This window comes from Eleginops maclovinus, chromosome 8 (assembly GCF_036324505.1).
Source record: "Eleginops maclovinus isolate JMC-PN-2008 ecotype Puerto Natales chromosome 8, JC_Emac_rtc_rv5, whole genome shotgun sequence".
In the NCBI taxonomy this organism is placed as follows: Eukaryota; Metazoa; Chordata; class Actinopteri; order Perciformes; family Eleginopidae; genus Eleginops; species Eleginops maclovinus.
The window spans coordinates 17,247,907-17,269,027 of record NC_086356.1 but is presented as its reverse complement, the minus strand read 5'-3'; the positions used below and the strand labels follow the sequence as shown (position 1 = coordinate 17,269,027).

The 21,121-nt window shown below is 41.5% G+C and overlaps 1 protein-coding gene across 1 annotated transcript in view; it reads left to right on the top strand.

Annotated features, from left to right (window-relative positions):
- The window catches only part of lamc3 (laminin, gamma 3), a 111,122-nt gene extending 91,825 nt beyond the window's left edge, over positions 1-19,297 (top strand). Inside the window, exons 13-21 of the mRNA XM_063888856.1 lie at positions 6,158-6,346; positions 6,581-6,826; positions 8,374-8,527; positions 9,807-9,949; positions 10,111-10,289; positions 14,592-14,772; positions 16,949-17,184; positions 18,243-18,319; positions 19,159-19,297. Coding sequence (XP_063744926.1) covers positions 6,158-6,346; positions 6,581-6,826; positions 8,374-8,527; positions 9,807-9,949; positions 10,111-10,289; positions 14,592-14,772; positions 16,949-17,184; positions 18,243-18,319; positions 19,159-19,297 — 1,544 coding nt within the window. The remainder of the gene's footprint in view (positions 1-6,157; positions 6,347-6,580; positions 6,827-8,373; positions 8,528-9,806; positions 9,950-10,110; positions 10,290-14,591; positions 14,773-16,948; positions 17,185-18,242; positions 18,320-19,158) is intronic.
- The last annotated feature ends 1,824 nt before the right edge of the window (positions 19,298-21,121 follow it).

Here is a 21,121-nt window from a genome sequence, read left to right as displayed (position 1 = left end):
CATTGTAATAGTCATTAGAATACTGGGTGAAAAAGGAGTGGTGTTTACCAACAAAAGCTGCTTTACAATGAGACTGAAAAAGCCAGGGCGTGCATTTCCCAAATGCCTGCTCAAATGCCATCTTCAGCTCTCTAAGGTCATTAGTTAGAAAAATCTATGGAAGAAAGTTGAGGCAGACAAACTGATAGAGAGTGAAGCCGGCTCAAGCACTGGCTTATTTTCCTGCCTAATCTCTCTGGTGGGCTGCATGTGTTGCAAGCTAAGCCCTGAGAAGCACAGTCTGTATCAGAGAGATGGGATATGAGGAGCGACGGGAAAGAGGAAAAGGAAGTGAGAAAACAGCCAAAAAAAGACGGATGTAGACAGTTTGAATGAATCTTACCATGTCATTTCTCAAGCTTATCCCATTCAGCACGCTTTACTTATCTCCTCACGAGCAGTGCATTTATTTTACACCAAATAAACAGAAAGATAAACAATGTGCATACTCTGTCTCCCTGCCTCGGTCTGCAGTCACACTGCCAGAGATGGTTGATTTGAAAAGGTTTCAACCTTTGCTTTGAGTAAATTGGTTTAGACAAGGAAAACTTAGCACAACCGACCGGTTGCATCACCAAAATGAATACAATTTGTGGATGTTTCCCTTGCCTAAAAAGGGCAAACATGCAAAGAAGACCTCTGGAAAAAAATCAAACTACACAGTGTTTCTATAAGAGAACTTTATGAAGAAGCATGGAAACTCTTGCGATACAGATAAAGGGACAATAATGACATGTTGTATTTTACCTGTGCAAAGTCAGGGGAGGTGTTAGAGGCTGTGCTGAGGCATCTGGAAAAATGTTAATCAATTTCGCTATCTTAGATTATTTTAGCATGCTAGCATTTGCACATCAGAATCAAGTTTATTACCAGGTACATTTACACACAAAGAATTGTATTTGGTGTCTGGTGGGGTGAACGTAAACAATCTAAGAAAATAAGTTGGTCAGGTAGGTCAAAAAATGGATAATGAAAATTGGTATTTTTAAGAAAATACTAAGCATTAAAAAAGAAAATGCTAAAGACAAGTGTTTACACCAAATTTAAATTCAAATATACAAAGAACCTTAAAACTCAAAAAAACTAAATGAAAATATGACAATATATATCAAACTACAGCAAATTATATTTCAAAGAGGTGGGCTCTGCAGACGTGTGCAAGAATGTGGAAAATATAGTCAGAGCTGAGCATGAACATGGCTCACTGTTTTCAGAAAGAAAAAAGAACAAGATGTCGTTCAACTGATGTGCAATAATGTAATGCATAATATTTGCGGGATGGATACATGGTTACATTTAAGGCTTCCTGGAATACAGTATAACTCAGATGCTCGTTGTCAGCGTTCGGGCTCACACCTGGGTTCCCAATGATGGAAGGACCACTGGTACATTGAGACAAATATATTTATTTCCGAACAGCCCGTTAGCAACATCCTTGCTGGCTAGTCGCTCTCGTCTCTCGTGGGCGGTGGAGACCGTTCTCCCTCAGGACCCAGTCTACTGCAACCGGCCAGAACCAGGTTACGACCATGACTTTAATCAGTGCCTGATTACCTGATCCCGATCAGCTGTCTGGCCTCCGGCTGAGCCACTCCAACCACTCCAGCAGCCAGCGCCCTAACCATACCTCGATGCCACACTCGTATTTCACAACAAACAATAACATTGAAGAAATTCAAATTTTGACATCATGGTTGTCGAAAAGAGAAAAAACAAGCCTATGGCAATCCAGCCAATAGTTGTTGAAACATTTCAGTAAACACCACAGACGTGAATCTAATATTGACAAAGAAAAGTCAGGGGATCATCAAAGCCACAGAGATTCATCATCCGGGGACCATTAACGCCTGTACAAAGACTTTTGTCTATCCAGTAGATGTTTGAAATCCAGTCAATAGTTGATGAAACATTTCAGTAAAAACCACCACGTGTGAATCTCATGTTGAGGTTTGCAGGAAAGTCTGGGGAAGCCATAGAGATCATCATCCGGGGACCATGAATAGCTTTACAGGGTTGTTTGTCCATCCATCCTGTAGAGGTTGAGATATTTCTCAGCAAGCATGAGAGGAAAAGTCAGGGAAACCAAAGATTGATATTTCAGGACCATAATTGTTTTAATCCAACTTATGGATGTTGAGGCATTTCACTCTGCACCAGATACAGGCCAACATTACTATTCACTTGAACGGCTAAAAAGATAAACCTAATGCAGGAGAACGACAGAGAGTCTTGTTGAATCAGCTGAATAAAAGAGGAAGATATTTAACATGAACATTTGATCAGAGTGAAATTCAGGGTAAATCGTTTATCCAGCTCCGTTTCAACAACTCAGTGACCCAGAGTGAGACAACATGAGCTACAGTTGCTTCTGATACACTTCCCATCCCCCTTTACCCCCGGGCCTTGGACATAACCATTCTGCTGACAGCCTCCATACACAAAGCAGGAATGGATGCATTTATTTTCCACAGTCACAGTATGACAAAACATATATCCCCAGTCATCCATATTGTGCGCATTATGTATGGGGTTGGACAGAATAGAAAAAAACCCTCCTTCTCTCCTCCCAACATCCTCCCTCTCCTCTCTGCAGCAGTCCTCACATGCAGAACCACATCTGCAGTAGCAGGCGCTGGCAGCATATCTGTGTTAAATTAGAGAGCAACATCCCCATCAAACAGTCCCGCAGCACATTTACCCTAACTTCTACCCTCCACGGTGGAGCTGCAGACTCTGTCTCTCTCTTTCTGTTTTGTTTCCTCCTCTCCTTCATTAAATCAGGGAGTTCACATGCATTAGTAAATACATTTCCTTGGCCCTGAAGCTTTTAAATGTTCCACTGGGTTGAGTTGACAAGCCTCCTGGAAAATATGAAGGTCTTGAAAAGCTCATATTTTTGACATTACATCTATGCTTATGTAAAGCAAGAAAATAATGGAAGAGTCTGCTTCTTCTGTGCAGAAGGAAAAATAACAGTCACGTAACTTGCACAGCCACATGTTGCTTTGAACTCACGTGGCTTTGTTTTACTTGTATTTCTCGCCTCGCACGTCATCAAAGACACCACACATTACCCTTTCATCTTCACAGAGACCTCCCAAGATGGTGCAGACTGACATGCAATGATCTTCCTAAACTCAATTTGGTTCCGAAAATAAATGAAATAGTTGGAAGGATGAAAAAACAAGAGAGGCGTGCTGTTTGTTCTCCTAAACAAAAACATATTTAAAATCCATTTCCAATTCATTCTTTCTTTCACATCTCTATCTGGTGTTACGGCTTTTACAGGCAAACAATGATAACCACCATCTTTGAGAGAGCTACTCATGGCACTTTGTGTGATAGGAACACTGAATGACGCACGAGTATAAACACGAGTGGAGAAAGGTTGACGGCAAATCTGCCAGTCTTTCATTTGTTCTGGAGTGCCTCTCTGTGCCTCTGCAGCTATAATACGGTGATGCATCCCCACGTAGTCCTGTCCTCCACAAGGGGCATCCATAATGAAGTGCATTAGTCCTGAATGTGTGTTTTTGTAGAGTAGGCTACAATAAGGAGAAGAGTGGAGGGATGAGGTGCAGGTAGAGAAAGAGCCCTTTGGAGAATAATGTGTATACAATGGCTCCTCTTTGAAAAAGCAACCCCAGACTGCTTGTTTCTCATACAGAAATATCGCTGAAAGAATGAGGCAGAGTTGAAGTGCAGCGCTCCATAGCGGGTAAGGGAGGAGTACTCGAGGGCGAGAGCAGAATTGTGGGATTGTGTGGATTTATCAAAGCGCTTCAAAGTGCGCAGCTACAGGGGGAGCTTCACAAAAATCCCATGTCATTAAAGACTGAATGAACGGTCATTGATAAAGATTATTCTGCAGGTAATGATGATTAGCATGACGAAGAGGAATATCATGTGAAGAGCAGGCGATGGTTTGTGATGCATGCCGTTAGCTTTTCCGAGGAGCCGATGGAATGATAATAGTGTTCGAGGAGGACCTCAGTGGCTCCGCTGCCTCATATCACGCTCAGTCATCTTCACACTCAGTAAAGTCAGCACTTTTCTGCTGCCATTAAATTGACTATGGCTCATTGGGGAGTGACATCGCACACCACCAGTGTCACTGTAATGAAATTCAAGAAATATTCTCCTTTTTATGCTAGGAACAATCATTATTACTAAATACTCTGTATAGACGACTGGCATTACATGCTTGGAAGTCATGTATTATTCACCTCACCTCATCGAGGAACTAATGATTTTCCTTTTACCCAGAAGTCTACACTCCATCGGGCAACGGGGATAATTATTCCCCCAAATGGCTGTGTGATCAATTTAGCTTCGCAGACGTTATTCTAGCTCCCGTACTTAACTTCCAGGTCTGAAGTTAACAGGTCTTTACTTAGTGATGGCAAACCTTTGTTGCAGTGACCCCGTAACCAGCGGCAAGTATTTCTTTACTTCAATATTCAGTGGTGTGAGCTGATATTTTTAAATGCACAACGAAGAGCTCCTCACTGAATCACACCGTAGGCTATGAGGAGAGTGATGGGACATTTGAATGAGGACTCACATTTACTCGCATGCATCCAGGTCTTATTGGTGTTCTCTAGAAAAATCACTTGTTGTAATTATTGTTATCAAACCAAGCCAACGCAATTTCCCAAACTTTTCTTTCTGAAATAATGTAAGTTCTCAGATATGCAGACGCTTTGTGAATATTAAAAGCCCAACACCATGCAACGCAGCAGGAATGCTAAGCATCTTCAGTTTTGTTACACTTCAAACTGCATAAATGTTGATTAAAATCTAATGACTGCTTCTTTTTCTGAGACTGTTAACAGACTGTGTGGATCCGTGTAAGCTTCAGTCAGTCACAAATTCAGCAACACAGTAGGGGTGTAGAGGGTGTGTGTGTGTGTGTGTGTGTGTGTGTGTGTGTGTGTGTGTGTCCGATCATCACTGAACTGCAGCAGGGTTGTTTTACTCTCAATCTTTTTTGTTATTTTACAGTCATACAGTTCACTGAAATAATATGTCAGTTTCTTCACCACTGCATTCACTTCACAAAGTATGCCACGGTACAATTTCGATTCAATTCAATTCAGGGGCCTGCGGATTGCTTTGGGATGATATCATATGCCCATTTAACACGATAAGTTAAATCAACTCCCGAAACTCACAAAAAAACTAAGAAATGAATTGAAAATGTTGTTCTCTTCCGGTTGTTTGAATGAAAAAAGGATAAAGCTGTCTGTTGTCTACCATAACGTGCAACATTTGGCATTTTTAAACAGTTTGAATGTTTGAGAAATACCTACACTTGGATAGAGAAGATGACTGGCATACCATAGGAATGTCAACATAAAAGCATATCATGAAGATGCAATATGTGTTGAAGTTTTCCAACGTCTTTGTGAATCATTCATCACTAAATCGATCCATATCATTGTGGACGGTGGGAGCTCACTAACATGCACACTAACAAGCACAGAGACCCTGACATTACAACACACTCACACACACACACTCACTCACTCACTCACTCACTCACTCACTCACTCACTCACTCACTCACTCACTCACTCACTCACTCACTCACTCACACTCACACACACAGTGACTTAATTCTCTGCTAAGGACACATTATTCCTCTTCATTTCTGCATAGCAAATAGTTGTTTGTTGCTATGTTAATGATGTGAATGCCGTATATAGAACTTTAAAGGGGGTTCAAGCTGTGGGTTGTTTTTGCAGGGCTCTCCAAACAACAGTTTGTTTTTAAGGACATCATAGAATTGGTAATCTCTCCCACTTGTTGGGGGAATTGCTTTACTTCTTGAAGGTCTTTCGGACTGCATTTGGCTGTTATATTTCCCAAAGCAATTATAGTCATAGTGAATTTAGTTGTCTTCCGCTCTCCATGGTGGGCTGTGGGGATTTTCCTTTCTTTTCTTTACAGGATCGGGCTTCAGAGTGGAGTGTTTGTATGCGGTTATTATGTTCAGAGACACAGCGCACTCTAGTGGTGATGGATGTCACATCACCCTCTGTGGTTTATCTGAGTGTTAAAAACAATGAGGCATACAAGCAGGTGTGTGTGATCGTGACGCTCCTCTCTGTTTCAGGCGTGTGTGAGTGCTCAGACTTCACCACTGGGATGACCTGTGAGCACTGCCTGGACGGTTACTACGGCAACGCTTTGATTGGCACGCCTGCGGACTGTCAGCCCTGTCCTTGCCCGGACCGTACCAGCTGTGCCAAAATTGCCCAGACAGGACAGGTGGTCTGCACCAACTGCCCTACAGGACAGACAGGTGAGACGCAACACCAACAATGTGGGTCTTTTTTTCTTCTGGAACCACCCTCTAAATAATTGTCTTGAAGGAAATGATGAGAACATTTCCTGCAGTCAGCTTGATAAAAAGAAAAGTTTGATTTGACACTGCCACCTTTGATTCACACATCTGATATTCAGAGGTGACATGGGGGGGATGACCTCCAACAGTGTCCTACCTCTTTCATTCATCTGATTCCCGCCCCCCGTGTAGGGATCCGCTGTCAGATGTGTGAAGATGGTTATTATGGTGACCCACTGGGACACTCTGGGGCGGCTCGTCCGTGTGTGAGATGCGACTGCAACGGTAACGTGGACTTCAATGCGCTGGGAGTTTGCGACCACATCACCGGGCGATGTCTGAAGTGCCTGAGACACACCGAGGGTGAACGCTGCGAGCGCTGCCAGCAGGGTTTCTATGGCGACGCCCTCAACCAGACGACTGTGCAGAAGTGCAAATGTGAGTAACTGGGGAGAGACTCACGTCACTGAAGTCATTATTCATGTCGAGGTGCTGAAGAGAGAGATTTGATTTTGGCAAGAGAATTTGTAAGTGCCTCCTAAAAATGTACTATACTTCTACCTCACCTTGTTGTTTGAACTGCCCTGTGCGGACACATAACTGCTGTTTTTCAGTGCTCACGTTAAATCTGAGATGTGTACACGGAGCATGACTTTGTGACAAAACAATTAATTGGAGGCCAATCATGGTCCGATGTACAAATATCTGAGTTAGAAATCTTTTATTTGTCCTAAAGCGGGAAATGTACAGATAAAGACAAAATAAAAGATTAAAGGGGCCTTATTTTGCTTTTAAGGGGTTTCACGTCACTCGTGATTCTATTGGTTAGCGCTCTACACATTGTACATGATAGGCTAAGAGGCGGGACAGCTCTAAACGGTTGACGAATCACCACATAGCCGGCCAGCTAACCAATCAGAGCAGACTGGGCTGTGGTTTCAGACAGAGGGTGAAAAGAGGTGCTGCAGCACAGGCAGTATGAGAAAAAATAAAGAGCTTTTTGAACGTTAAAGCATAGCGACATGTCCCAGTAGACACTAAATACAAATATCAACCTGAATAAGCATAAAAGAGCCCCTTTATACTAATACATTAAATAAAGAACCAAGCACATATATTGTTATAATAAAAAGAATATATGTATATGTTGCAGCGTTATAATTTAGTGAAACAAACCTAAAGAAGTCCTGCCAACAGAAGATTATAGAAGTGGAAACGGTCTTGGGCCTTTAGGGACAGAGAGTGCATGCCATTTAAATATTCATTGAAATGTTATGTAATAAAAGATGTTATCTTTATATTTATATTCAAAGCTGTTTTTGTTTTTTTCGTTTCTCTTCAAACATTCCTGGAGTGTATCTTTACAAATCCTTGAGTCCTCTCTTAAGACATGCACGAAAAGCCACGAAAATACCTTATTCACATGTTTCTCTTCTCTGCAGCGGAGTCAAGTAATAGTCGAATTCCATGAAAGATTACATAGCCTTGAGTGCAGCTTTTAAATGAACTTGACAACTCAATTTTGCAGTTCACGTTGGACTCTTACATGCAAGGCAAAAGCTTAAAATGGGGTGTGCAAATGGCAGAGTCAGAGAGATATCTTCAAGAAAAGGAAAAGAAAAAAAGGTCTTTGGGTTCAGAGAATTAAAAAAGGTTTAAAGTTAATGAAATGTTGAGATAGGACTACACAGACATACCCTAAGACTAATAGCTATGATATGTTCATCCTCTGACTTTCTAATAATACGTTATTTCTACCTGTACGCCCCGGGTTGAAATGTTGTACAGAACAATAACAATGTCAAGGAAAGATCCAGGAGTCTGTTTGGCGCTCTCTCTCATTTTCTTCCATTTCCTCTTCCTCAAGCCATGGAGTGAAATCAATAAAACAGTCGTCCAAGGTGATACACTGCCAAAATGTGAGCAGTTACCGATGTAATATTTTCCTTGTTGTTATACAAAAATGTTTTATTTGTTTCTTCTAGCGTGCAGCTGCCATCCTGGAGGAACCTCTGGCTATGTGAACGAATGCCACCCTCACACAGGAAACTGCCCGTGCCTGGGTCATGTGACCGGACGGGATTGCAGTTATTGTGAAGTCGGCTTCTTCAACCTCCAACCAGGCGTAGGATGTGAGAGGTATAAACACCTGTCATTATCTGGGTGGATAATGTATCCTCACACAACATCTCATATAATATCTTATTCAAGTTTTTCCACATTTTCTGTGCATTACTCTCTTCTAGAAATGTCCGTATTCACAGGAAACAGCTTAATGTGGTTTAATGCAACAAATATACATGGTTAGGGTTGGAAAAAGATTGTGTTTTAGGGTAAAACAACTATGACGGTGGCAAAGTTACGTGATAAACAACCCTACTTTGGAGTACTAGCATACAAAAGTACATAACATAAGTACAGAAATGTCGTATTATATAAATTCTGGTTTTAAATGGGATACACACAGCCTTATCCCGGTTGAAATCCCAGATTTTTTTTTAGGACCTGCCCCTCCACATCATTCTCCTACGCCTTTGTCGCTGTTTATACTTCCTGGTTTGCATTTATTTGGATTACACCCAAAAAATACCGTGTTGACCCGAATATAAGATCGGTTTTCCTTCCTAGAAATAAAATCTGAAAAAGAGGGGTGGTTTTATATTCGGGGTCTAGCCTTTTCGATGTATTTACAAAGTCACAACAACAGATCGCACCAAACGAGTGTTCCCCCGAAGCGAGGCACCGTCTTAAAGTAACAGTACACAGCGACAGGTTCCTGGAGAGACACAGCGACCAACTCGAACAAAGTGGCTCAAAAGTACAGCGAGTTCATTAACAAGAGAGGCGAAGTTACGATGCCAACTTTAAGATATTGGTGATCAATGAAGCAGAGCCATCAAAAAACTGTCAGGCAGCAAAAAAATATGGCGTTACTGAGTGTTACGTTAGAAGGTGGCGAGCCCAAAAAGACCGCCTCAAAAATGTACACAGGGGTTCAAGAAAGGCTGCGTATCAAATGCCATAGATGGCAGCGAGGATGACGTGATGTGGGAGGAGACGGGGGACGCCCAACCAGACAATGTGAGTGATGCTAGCGGGACTGAAAAATCCAGCGATGCAGAAGACAAAGCTGAATGAGAATACGTCTGTGATGTAACGAATAGAACGCAATGTGTGGTGTCATTATTTTAAATAGAATTATTTTCTTTAGAAAAAATAGATTTGGTCTTCAAGAAGGTATTTTTGCAAAACTGAGTCTGGAAAAAGAGGGGTCGTTTTATATCCGGGTCATAAGGTAATTGAGATTACTGTGCATTGCCTTTAGTTACCAAAGAATATGTGAGAACTGTCTGAATTGGCGTCCTAACTGACCCTACAAACTGAATCTATTATTGAGACCTTTTCCTGCCTCTCTTAGGTGCAGGTGCAGCCCTATTGGCTCATCGTCCGACGCGTGTCATCCAATCACAGGGCAGTGTGTGTGTCGTGCAGGAGTGGAGGGGACGCTGTGTGATTCCTGCCGAGTGGGCTTCTTTGGATTCTCGTCACGAGGTTGCAGAGGTACAGGACTTCACTGCGGGCCTCCTCTTATCCCCTAATACACCTTCCAACACAGATCCCATATGAAGGCATTTCTAACTCTTCAAATGTTTACCTCTGCTCCTCCACCCCCATCCTCTTCCTGTGACCCCCCCCTCCTGCTGTCCTCTGGCCTCTCACAGCCTGTAACTGCGACCCCATGGGCTCCATCTCCATGCAGTGTCACGGTAACGGGACCTGCCACTGTCGCCAGGGCTTCGTGGGTTATAAGTGTGACAAATGTGAGCTCAACTATTACCACAGCAGAGAGACACACCAGTGTGAGGAGTGTCCCGTGTGTTATGGCCTTGTGAAGAAACAGGTGAGATAATGGTTGTTTGTGGAATTCTTTAATTCTACCATTTTTCAGCGGCTTTTAACATGCAATTACTGATTTGTTGGGCATGGTTCGACAGAAACATGCACAACATTTGAAACATCAGAATACCTCTTAACTTGATATGGCCAACTTGTTGCCATGCAGCAGATACAGACAGCAGTAAATAATTTAATAAGTCATTAGCAAAAGTGATACATCTTCAAACCCTTACATTGAATCGACTCCCAGTGCACATTTGTTCTCCTATGCCTTTTATCTCCGTGCCCTCAAATAGGGTGCAGTGAAAAGAATTACAATTGTCTTTATTAATTGTATAGGGCAATTACAGTCGAGGAAAAAAATAAGAGACCACTTCAGCATTATGATTTTCTCTAGTTTTATTATTTATAGGTATGTCTTTGAGTTACATTTTTTAATTTGTTTTATCGTAACTACGGTAGTGACAATTTTTCTTTATGTTGGAATTCAACAGACATGTAGCGATAAAGGGTTAAGAAACATTTGGAGTGGTCCCTTAATTTTTTTCGGAGCTGTATAATACAATTAATGTTCTAGATTTTTAAGGGGGGAGAAAAGATGATTTGGACAGGCATTGACCCCGTACTGCCTGCACAAGTTGAATTTGTTATGGGTGCATTTGCTCACATACAGTCAAATCAAGGGTTTGTTTACATTTGCTTTCAAGCCTGAAATGTTTAGATGAGCTGATATTTTTCCCGAGCAAAATAACGGCTCCAATTTGTCAAATCGCAATGAGTTGACACCCTTATCCCTGATCGTTTTATTTCATTTTACTGCAAAAAGAGACCACTATACGCAGTAAACTGCCCATTGAGGCTTACTTTGCGCCCAGATTATACTCTGTAACTAAAACTGTGGTTGACTGCACTCTAGATGCACTCACGGGATGCACTTCTATAATAGATTGTTCATATTATATAGTGCGCATTGTGTGTTAACGAGCCCTCAGTTCTCAGTTTGGAGGTACTTACTGACCAGCTACAGCGAGCTTAGCATTGACTGACCAAAGCAGCACTTTAAAAAAAAGTCCCTTAGGTGCAGAAGGTTTTTAACTGGGTTTTTTTGTGCTGAAATCAGCAAACTGATTCACCCGAACAGCGATATGAGTGTGGTGAGTAAACCAAACAGCAATGGTGTGTGGCTGTACGCTATAAGAAGCTCTGTATAGCTGAGGCTGGGTACATGATTACAAATGACCCATTTAACACAGGTCATCCATTGTTCATATGAATATTGATTTTAGCCGCATTAAGATGTGTTACAGGTGGTGCTAGCTTTCTTTTCTACACTATTCGAGACATATTAACTCAAGGAATGCAACATATTTTAACCTCCTAGTCTAGATTTGATTGTGAAAAACAACTATTGTCAACACTGATTAATCTTCTAAATCGACATACTACGTTTAAATATATATAAAATACTTAAAGATGACCATCACAAATTTGCACAGTGAAGCTTCTGAGCAATAATTATGCTTCAGTGAAATGAAACTGTGGAAAACTAGCTGCTAATCTTCTCATATGTGAATGCTGAAGCTGTGTGTTTTTGATAAATGACCTATAAATGTTGTCTTGGCTCTGCATTTGTATTGCAATTTGTTCTTGAAACAGCACAGTCCACCCTGCAGATGCTGCCTTCCTGGACCCTCTTGAAAGCCCCATGGCTCCTTTGTATTTGTAGATTGCAAGCAAACAGTGGATGTGCAGTGAAACAGAAAGAGACGTTTGCCCTAATGCTCTCCTGTGCAGCTTCTTTCTGTCCCTTTAGATTTGTTGCAACCCACGTCTGTATGCTAAGTTGTTTCGCCCCTGGATTCGCCTCCTGAAGCCAATTCAATACCACCGGCATGTTCTGTCTTCTCCCTGTACATATTCTTGTTGCGGCTAAAGTGGCTGTGTGTTCTCTCCGGACTGGCTTGTACTTGTGTGAATGCATGCGGTGATTTCCACAGTGTTAGCAATTCAGTGAACATCCCAAGCCTTGTCTGCTCCAAACACCTTCAATTACTCCTCAGTCTCCCCCCAAGCTCTTCTTTTCTGCCTCGCCTACTCTCTATGTCTCCGCTCACATTGTCATCTGGCTTTACATGCAGAGAGGCAAAGACTAATGAGGGCAAAGGGAGGAGGGTTGGGAAACGACAGAGATTTGCGGCCAATGATGAAGAAAGATATTAAAAAGATCCCGCTCAATTAAGAAGTGGATGCAATTATAAGAGATATATTTGATACCTGTTAAAAGCAGCAGAACACAGTATTATAAGGCATTTGAAATGAGTGGTAAATGGACTCCGATGCGAACCAATTAACTCCTCAGTTGCTAGGTAATAAGACCAGCTGTCAGAGATATTTCTGCTCCCGGTGAACACACCTTATAACCTCACACATGTACAGTGGGGCAAAAAAGTATTTAGTCAGCCACCAATTGTGCAAGTTCTCCCATTTAAAAAGATGAGAGAGGCCTGTAATTTTTATCATAGGTATACCTCAACTATGAGAGACAGAATGAGAAAAAAAAATCCAGGAAATCACATTGTAGGATTTTTAAAGAATTAATTGGTAAATTCCTCGGTAAAATAAGTATTTGGTCACCTACAAACAAACAAGATTTCTGGCTCTCACAGACCTGTAACTTCTTCTTTAAGAGGCTCCTCTGTCCTCCACTCGTTACCTGTATTAATGGCACCTTTTTGAACTCGTTATCAGTATAAAAGACACCTGTCCACAACCTCAAACAGTCATACTCCAAACTCCACTATGGCCAATTCCAAAGAGCTGTCAAAGGACACCAGAGACAAAATTGTAGACCTGCACCAGGCTGGGAAAACTGAATCTGCAATAGGTAAGCAGCTTGGTGTGAAGAAATCAACTGTGGGAGCAATTATTAGAACATGGAAGACATACAAGACCACTGCTAATCTCCCTCAATCTGGGGCTCCACGCAAGATCTCACCCCGTGGGGTCAAAATGATCACAAGAACGGTGAGCAAAAATCCCAGAACCACACGGGGGGACCTAGTGAATGACCTGCAGAGAGCTGGGACCAAAGTAACAGAGGCTACCATCAGTAACACACTACGCCGCCAGGGACTTAAATCCTGCAGTTCCAGACGTGTCCCCCTGCTTAAGCCAGTACATGTCCAGGCCCATCTGAAGTTTGCTAGAGGGCATTTGGATGATCCGGAAGAGGATTGGGAGAATGTCATATGTCAGATGAAACCAAAATAGAACTTTTTGGGTAAAACTCAACTTGTCGCGTTTGGAGGAGAAAGAATGCAGAGTTGCATCCAAAGAACACCATACCTACTGTGAAGCATGGGGGTGGGAAACATCATGCTTTGGGGCTGTTTTTCTGCAAAGGGACCAGGGACGACTGATCCGTGTAAAGGAAAGAATGAATGGGGCCAATGTATCGTGAGATTTTGAGTGAAAACCTCCTTCCATCAGCAAGGGCACTGAAGATGAAGCGTGGGCTGGGTCTTTCAGCATGACAATGATCCCAAACACACCGCCAGGGCAACGAGGTAGGGTGCTTCCTAAGAAGCATTTCAAGGTCCTGGAGTGCGCCTCGCCAATCTCCAGATCTCAACCCCATAGAAAATCTTTGGAGGGGAGTTGAAAGTCCGTGTTGCCCCAGCGACAGCCCCAAAACATCACTGCTTTAGAGAGAGCTGCATGAGGAATGGCCAAATATCCAGCAACAGTGTGAAGACTTTACAGAAAACGTTGACCTCTGTCATTGCCAACAAAGGTATATAACAAAGTATTGAGATGAACTTTGTTATAGACCAAATACTTATTTTCCACAATAATTTGAAAATAAATTCTTTAAAACACGTCCATCATGCTTCCTGCTTTGACAAAAGAGTGTGATTACAGTCTTTTTTTTAATATAGATCCAGACCATTTCACTTCCAAGGTCGTCCAATCGGAGCACCTTCATTCCACTTTCAGACCTCCATTCTCCAATAAGTCTAATCCAGTTACCGCCTCATATGCTTTCCACATGCTCTGCAGAGAACAGTATGTGGATGAGGAAACGGTGTTCCATCCTCATCCTGTTGTTGGTATTCATTTATTCATTGCCTTTGGTGAAATACTATATTTTGAAGTCCTGGTGTACCGAGAACCAAAGTCCTATCTCAATGCCTGTGTCTGAATAAATGAATCGGAGTTGGATGGATATTTCTTTTGTTTTTGTTGTTTTTAGTTCTTGCAAAAGTTTTATTCTCATTGATGGTGATACATTTTGCCGCTGTTACAGGCAGAAACGCTGAGGACTCGCCTGCAGGATTTGGAGAAGCTGCTGGCTCACTTTGATTGCAGAGGTAGATTTGGGAAGCAGCAGCACCTGCTGAAGTATCACATGGCCAGACTTTATGAGCACGAGCACCAGAGGGAGGATTCTCTACCCAATGCTCTGGAGGATTTTCTGGCCTTCCAAGGTAATACAAGCCCAGATAATTCCACTTGGCCTGTCCCTCGATTTAATGTTTCCTATGTGGTGATCACGCCAGAGACACTTGGCAGCCTTTGCCTTGTGAAATGTGAAGCCAGTTATGTGCCATTGTAAGTATTGTGTCATATTCTATTCTGCGCAATGATAACATGCCATATCAGTGCATACACGACCAGCAAGCATGGCTAAGAAATTTGACATCAAACCGCCCACGGCGTTCTGCAAAACAGGCTGTTGCTCTGACTGTCTCCTCAGAGTTAGAGATACAACACAACAAAGCGATTAAATCAGGAAGCAGACAACAATACAAACCTCTCCCAATTACTTTAACACAATGCTGATATATCCTCATTATCTTCAGAGGGGAAAGGGCTTACAGGCTCAGCTGCACAGGCCAAATGGAGACAAATCATAACAATATAAAAGAAGGCGCTGTGTGACCAACTTAATCCCTATTTATGTGACAGGCGGTGCATCTCTAATCCCTGGTTTATTATGATTATAGTTGCAATCAGGATAACCATTGTTTAACAACCCCTGTACCCGCACCCACATACTCACACACGCACGCACGCACGCGCGTAGACACGTGCGTAGACACGTGCGTATCGTTAGCAGCCATGATCTTTATGACACTGGGAGGCCTATTAATGATTTAATGAGCATGTGTGGGGAAACACCGGAGCTCACACTTTTTATCTGCCAGGCGATGATGTCTGACAATGAAGCAACAAACGTGCAGATATAAAATACTGGGCTCCTATGGATCATTCATCATTTTCGTTTTTTTAATTCTTAATAACTCTATTGCACCACTATATATTAAATAATATACATGTTGTATAGTGTAGTTTATCGTGCACATGTTTACAGTTTGTTTTCCTTACGTTTATAGAAACACATGTATTATTTTCTATGTATTTTTTATCTTTTCATCGCAAAACTTGTAACCTTTTATATAAGAATTTGGTAACACTTTATATTAAGGTACACAACTTCACCTTCAACTAGTTTTTAATTAAGATGCATATTAGCAGTATATTGGCTCTTTATTAGTCATTATAAAACACTTATTAATGCCTTACCATACATTACCATATTCTACAAGTAATAGGCCATTAGTTAAGAGTTTTTCCTCAATAACCCTCTAATTAGTGCTTGTTTATTGCAAGTAAGGAAGTTATTCTAAGTTATGTTGTAAGGGAACATATTCTAAATTAGAAATACCTCATTTTGAGTTATTTTGACACAATTAGCACTTGTTACTTGTTACATAAGAATAGACCATATGTCATGATCCTGGTTTCGTGTCCGTCATGTCTTTGTGTTGTGTGTTTTGTTTTGATATGTTTTCCCCTCTTGTGTCAGGTTAAGGTTCACTTCCTATCTGAGCTTCCCTCCTTTCCCTGATTGTGTCATTGTGTTCACCTGTTGCCCCTGTGTTTCTCCTCCCCTCTCCAGCTGTGTGTTGTTTTGTGATTAGCCTTGTGTATTTAGTGTTGGTTCCCCTTTTGTCTCTTGTTTGGTCGTCGTCGTCATTCCCATGTTTGTCCCTGGGTCTCGTGGTCCAGTTCTGTTTGTTTCCTAGTCCTGTCTGCCTGTCTGGATTCCTCTCGGCTGCCCTCCAGTCATTCTGGTTTGATTGAGTTTTTGTTTGTTAGTTTTACTTTTGATGATCGTGCCTGCTCGCACCGTTTTTTGAGTTTTGTTGTTACAGCTTTTGTGAAATAAAGCTCGCCTTTTGTTAAACCCCAATACCTGATTCCCCTTGTTTCGCTGCATTTGGGTCCTTTACTACAACCCTGACACCATATTTGTTTGGTGTTATTATGGGAGAATGAGAGAACCAACTATTCGTAAACCCTTTATAAGGGTAGTCTTATTGTAAAGTGCTACCCTACTAACTGTACTCAGCTCCAGTGTGGTTAGGCAGTCAGTTAGAATTCACTGAGACAAAATTACCTGGAAAAAATTCCCTCTGATTTTTTTTTTTTCCCCCCACATCAAACACCGGAGAGACCGGTTCACACAGTGGGTGAGAGAGATGTGTTTTTAACTCCTGCATCCTAGCTGCAAACAGTCGGAAGAAAATTGTACTTGCTGAAATAATCCGTGAAGAACTTAATGTGCTTTTATTTGCTCTGTGCCCTTTGTTCTTGCAGAGGCACGGGAGGCCTTCATAAAGCAGTTTTCCTTGCTGGAGGCGTCCGCCGGCTCTCTGTTAGCCCAGCTGAATGGCATTACAACCACTTTGAACTGCAGCCTCAGCGTGACAGAGATGGAGAGCAGGACGGATGAAGGGAGCAGGGGTGTGTGTCAAGCCTTCGCTGACACACTGCTCATTGTTAGGACGACTCAGAAACAGCTAAAGCAGGCGACACTGGACCTGGACAGCATGGTAGGTGAATCAAACACATGCTATCCTCACCACTATGTAAATACTCCACAGAGCTTTTGTAATATCCAGGTATATCATTGCAGAAAATGCTCCGGGTAGCTGTAAAATAAGAGTTCACCCAGGCCACAAACATGCTGATATTGTTTGTAACACAATTGATTTTTTTGTCCTTATTATGGGATGCTGCAGTTTACTCCTCTTGTTGGAGCTAGTCTATATAGATCCTCAAAGATCCCCAAAAGCAAAACAATATTTCTCTGCTCCTCCCCCAGAAAAGCTAAGGAATGTTTGATAGACGCTAAAATTAATAACTTTTCTCCGTCTCTCCGCGGCACTTTGGAGGAATGTATTACGGATACCGTCGCTGTGTTATTTAGGTTTCTGGGAGATGAGAGAGAGCTTGTTTTGCCAATATATAACACTCTATTTCTGATTGTGTGCGCCCCACAGCCCGTATCACTTTGGTAAGCCTGAAGCTGCAGCAATTTAATTCCATATTAGTAAGCCGAGCAGCCACCCAAAAATGAAGAACAAATGCAAGAACTGCAATTGTTGTTCCATTTTTATTTGCCTTTTTCCTAAATCAAATGTACCCCGGAAAGCATTTGACTGTATACACATAACCTTTTTCAAGTCAAAACTTCAGGGGATTTATTTTTGAGAGAGGTTTCTTCAAATGCTCCTGCTCTGAACACACACATGAACAGATGAACTCATTATTTGCAGAATTAAAGCCTCCCTTTTGAGGCTTGCTCATTACTTCAGTCTAGCAAAGCAATCAAAATATAGCAATGTCACCCTCTACAGTTAAATATATGTTTTCAAAAGAACATCAGCCCTGATTTTAATAACAGCTTTCACACGGATCCATGATTATCAGAGCAGACAGTGCTGAGTCTCAGAAAAACTCAGCCGTGAACATTTCTTAAATACTACAGTACATGGAGACTTGAGTTCACATGATTGAATTAACGAACAGTCTGAAGACTCCACAAGGCCAGAACTATTATTTTTCCATCTCTCAGACCCACAGCATGTTGCTTTTTCCTTTATCATAGATCATCCCTTTTGAGATGGTGTCAGGACCTAACAAATGGAACATGATGGTCAACGACTCACAGGCCCTAATGAAGAGGTAAGGCAGGTCATTGCACCAACTATAAGAAACAATAAAAAGCTTTATTTATATCACACTTGTCATACAGCAGATGCAGCTCAAGGTGCTTTAAGAAAATTGCTGACATAAGGGGAAAGAAATTCCCCTCATGTCAGATGGTGAGACCTTTTGGAAACACGCAGCATAGCAACATAATATAACAGCTTAAGTAAAAGGTATGATAATAAAAATAAAGTACAATAAAATAAATAATGATCCCTCTCATTATAAAAGAAGACATAACACAAAATGAATTGAAACAACAAAATATAAAAACCTATAAAAACAATAAAATAAGCATATAAATAAAATAAAATAATAAAATCCTAATAATGATTATAATAAAGGTTAAATACTAAAGATTAAAAGTCCAACTTAAAATGAAATGTTGTTAAGAAAACTGTTAAATAATGTATAGAGGCTCAAATCTATAAAATAAAAGACTAAAAGAACACAGGGGTGTCACTTATAAAAAGCTAATCTAAAAAGATTTGTCTTAAGGTGTTGTTTAAAAATGTCCACTGAGTTGGCCTGGAAGAAAAGATGGATAGATAGTAATGTGTGAAACTTCCTTGCCTTCTTCTTTTAGCTCGCCGCTGACACTGTGGTTATGCAATTGTGAATCGATGCCCTCAGCTACTCCGAGCACGCAGCATTATTACGTGGTAGCTACAGAAATGCGGACCGGGGAGCCAGAGACGGGGGGAAGTTGTCGATGCTGAAATCCATTTCATCTGTCCTCAGGCGGTTGTAATGGTCTGTTATTCTATATTACTCACTTCCCCTGTTTTTTTTTTGTTTGTCTCCATCCCTTTTAGTCTCAGAGAAATGGCAGACCACATGGAGGCCGTAGCCAGCAGGGCGGTAAGAGCCTCGGAGCAGACTTTCAGTTTCCTGATGGATCTACTGCAGGACAACTCCACAGAGGAGTACATCAGGAAGCTAACGGAGCAGTGAGCACAATAACCAATCCTAACACACGCTCACCCAGACAAACACAAGCAGGAAGAATGCCTCCCATTCACATAAAGCAAACCATTTGGCGCAATCCCAACAAGCTGCATGACTCTGTGGATTATTGTGCGTTCTCAGTATATTTTTTAACACAGTGCGCCTATGTATTACAACTCAAGCTCCTCTTCTTCATAGCAGCCTGTTGGAGCACATTGGAGTTTAAGAGCAAGACATTTAGCCACAGGGGGACAGCTTCTCTCCACTGTAAGCCTATTGCCTTCTTGGATTTGCAGCACGCTCGCTGCATCTCCTAGCGTGTGATTGCTCTGAGGATTATCCTGAATGCTCGACAGAATGATGCAAAAAGCCTTCCGGTGGCCGTATGAGAGCAGGAAGCGAGGACACTCAAAATTGATTACCCCCTCCTAACAGTAGTCATTCAGAAGGGTTCTGTTAATCTTTGGAGAACTGTGTGTGTGTGTGTGTGTGTGTGTGTGTGTGTGTGTGTGTGTGTGTGTGTGTGTGTGTGTGTGTGTGTGTGTGTGTGTGTGTGTGTGTGTGTGTGTGTGTGTGTGTGTGTGTGTGTGTGTGTGTGTGTGTGTGTGTGTGTGTGTGTGTGTGTGTGTGTGTGTGTGTGTGTGTGTGTGTGTGAATTGAGTGGTTTATGCACAGATTGGCAGCATTAAATTGCGTTTCCCCAACATATTTATCCATGAGTTTGGACTTAAGCAAATCACATGAATTTTAGACGCAGGGCAGTGTGAAGTATGACGAATGAATTCAACCAGCCACAAACAATAAGCCTCTTTTAGAAGCTTCAGATATGACCAATATCTATTGCATTTGCTAGAACAACTAGAATGACCACGGTTTACACATTACCAACCTCTATTTTTATATTCAGCAGCAGCAAAAGCAGAAGAAGAGTGACATTGTTCCCCCTGAAAAATCTGTTTATGAGGGCGAGGCAACCCAGATTGAATATATATATTTTTAAGTAAAAGCTGTTGTTGTTAATTGTTATAAATGCCCGCTTGGTTTGCTCTTACATTTTCAAGTGCCTGGATTGCATTCCTGTTAATCCTGTTCTCCACGATCAAAGAAATCATTTTGGATTTACCATTGAGTTTACAGTGCATTGAGTCATCTTTTGTCTCTGCTTATTGATTGGTAATCAAAATGGTTGCAAAGGATTTTCTGTTGATCCACACAAAATGAATCTGTCAATGAACCCTTGCAGCGTTAGTATCAGGGCTCCGAAAGGACATCTAACTGTAAATCACTACAAAAAAAAGAGGTAAACTACTGGAAATCAGCAAAAGCTTGCATAACCGTTTTTTGACTAAACTGAAGTAAAAGTATCCTACATTTGATCTTTGAGAGAAGCCCCAAAGAGTCAGGGACATTTTGGTAGCGGAGTAATACTTTTCTTTCCCGCAGGAATAATATGAAATGATCTCGCAACCCTTCCAAATGTGTCTTGGGACCCTTTGGTGGGGACTGGTCCCTTAGATAGGGAACTCATGACAGCTAAAGCAGTCAAATATCACTACTCTATCAGTCTAAAATGTAGTATTTTATCATGTATTGTCACAGAGGTCATTTTTTCTTTTTCTTAAAGTACATTTTTATTGTTCGACTTGTAATGGAGTAATTTTACATTGCTGTATTGATATCTTTACTATGCCTGACAACTGCAATATGAGTTGTTTTTAAAGCTCCTTACAAACTACCTTTTTGAGTTTTACCAAAACATCAATTAATCATAAAATTAATTAGTTTGAACTTCCCAAACGGCATATGGTAAATGCTGAACACAGGATACAG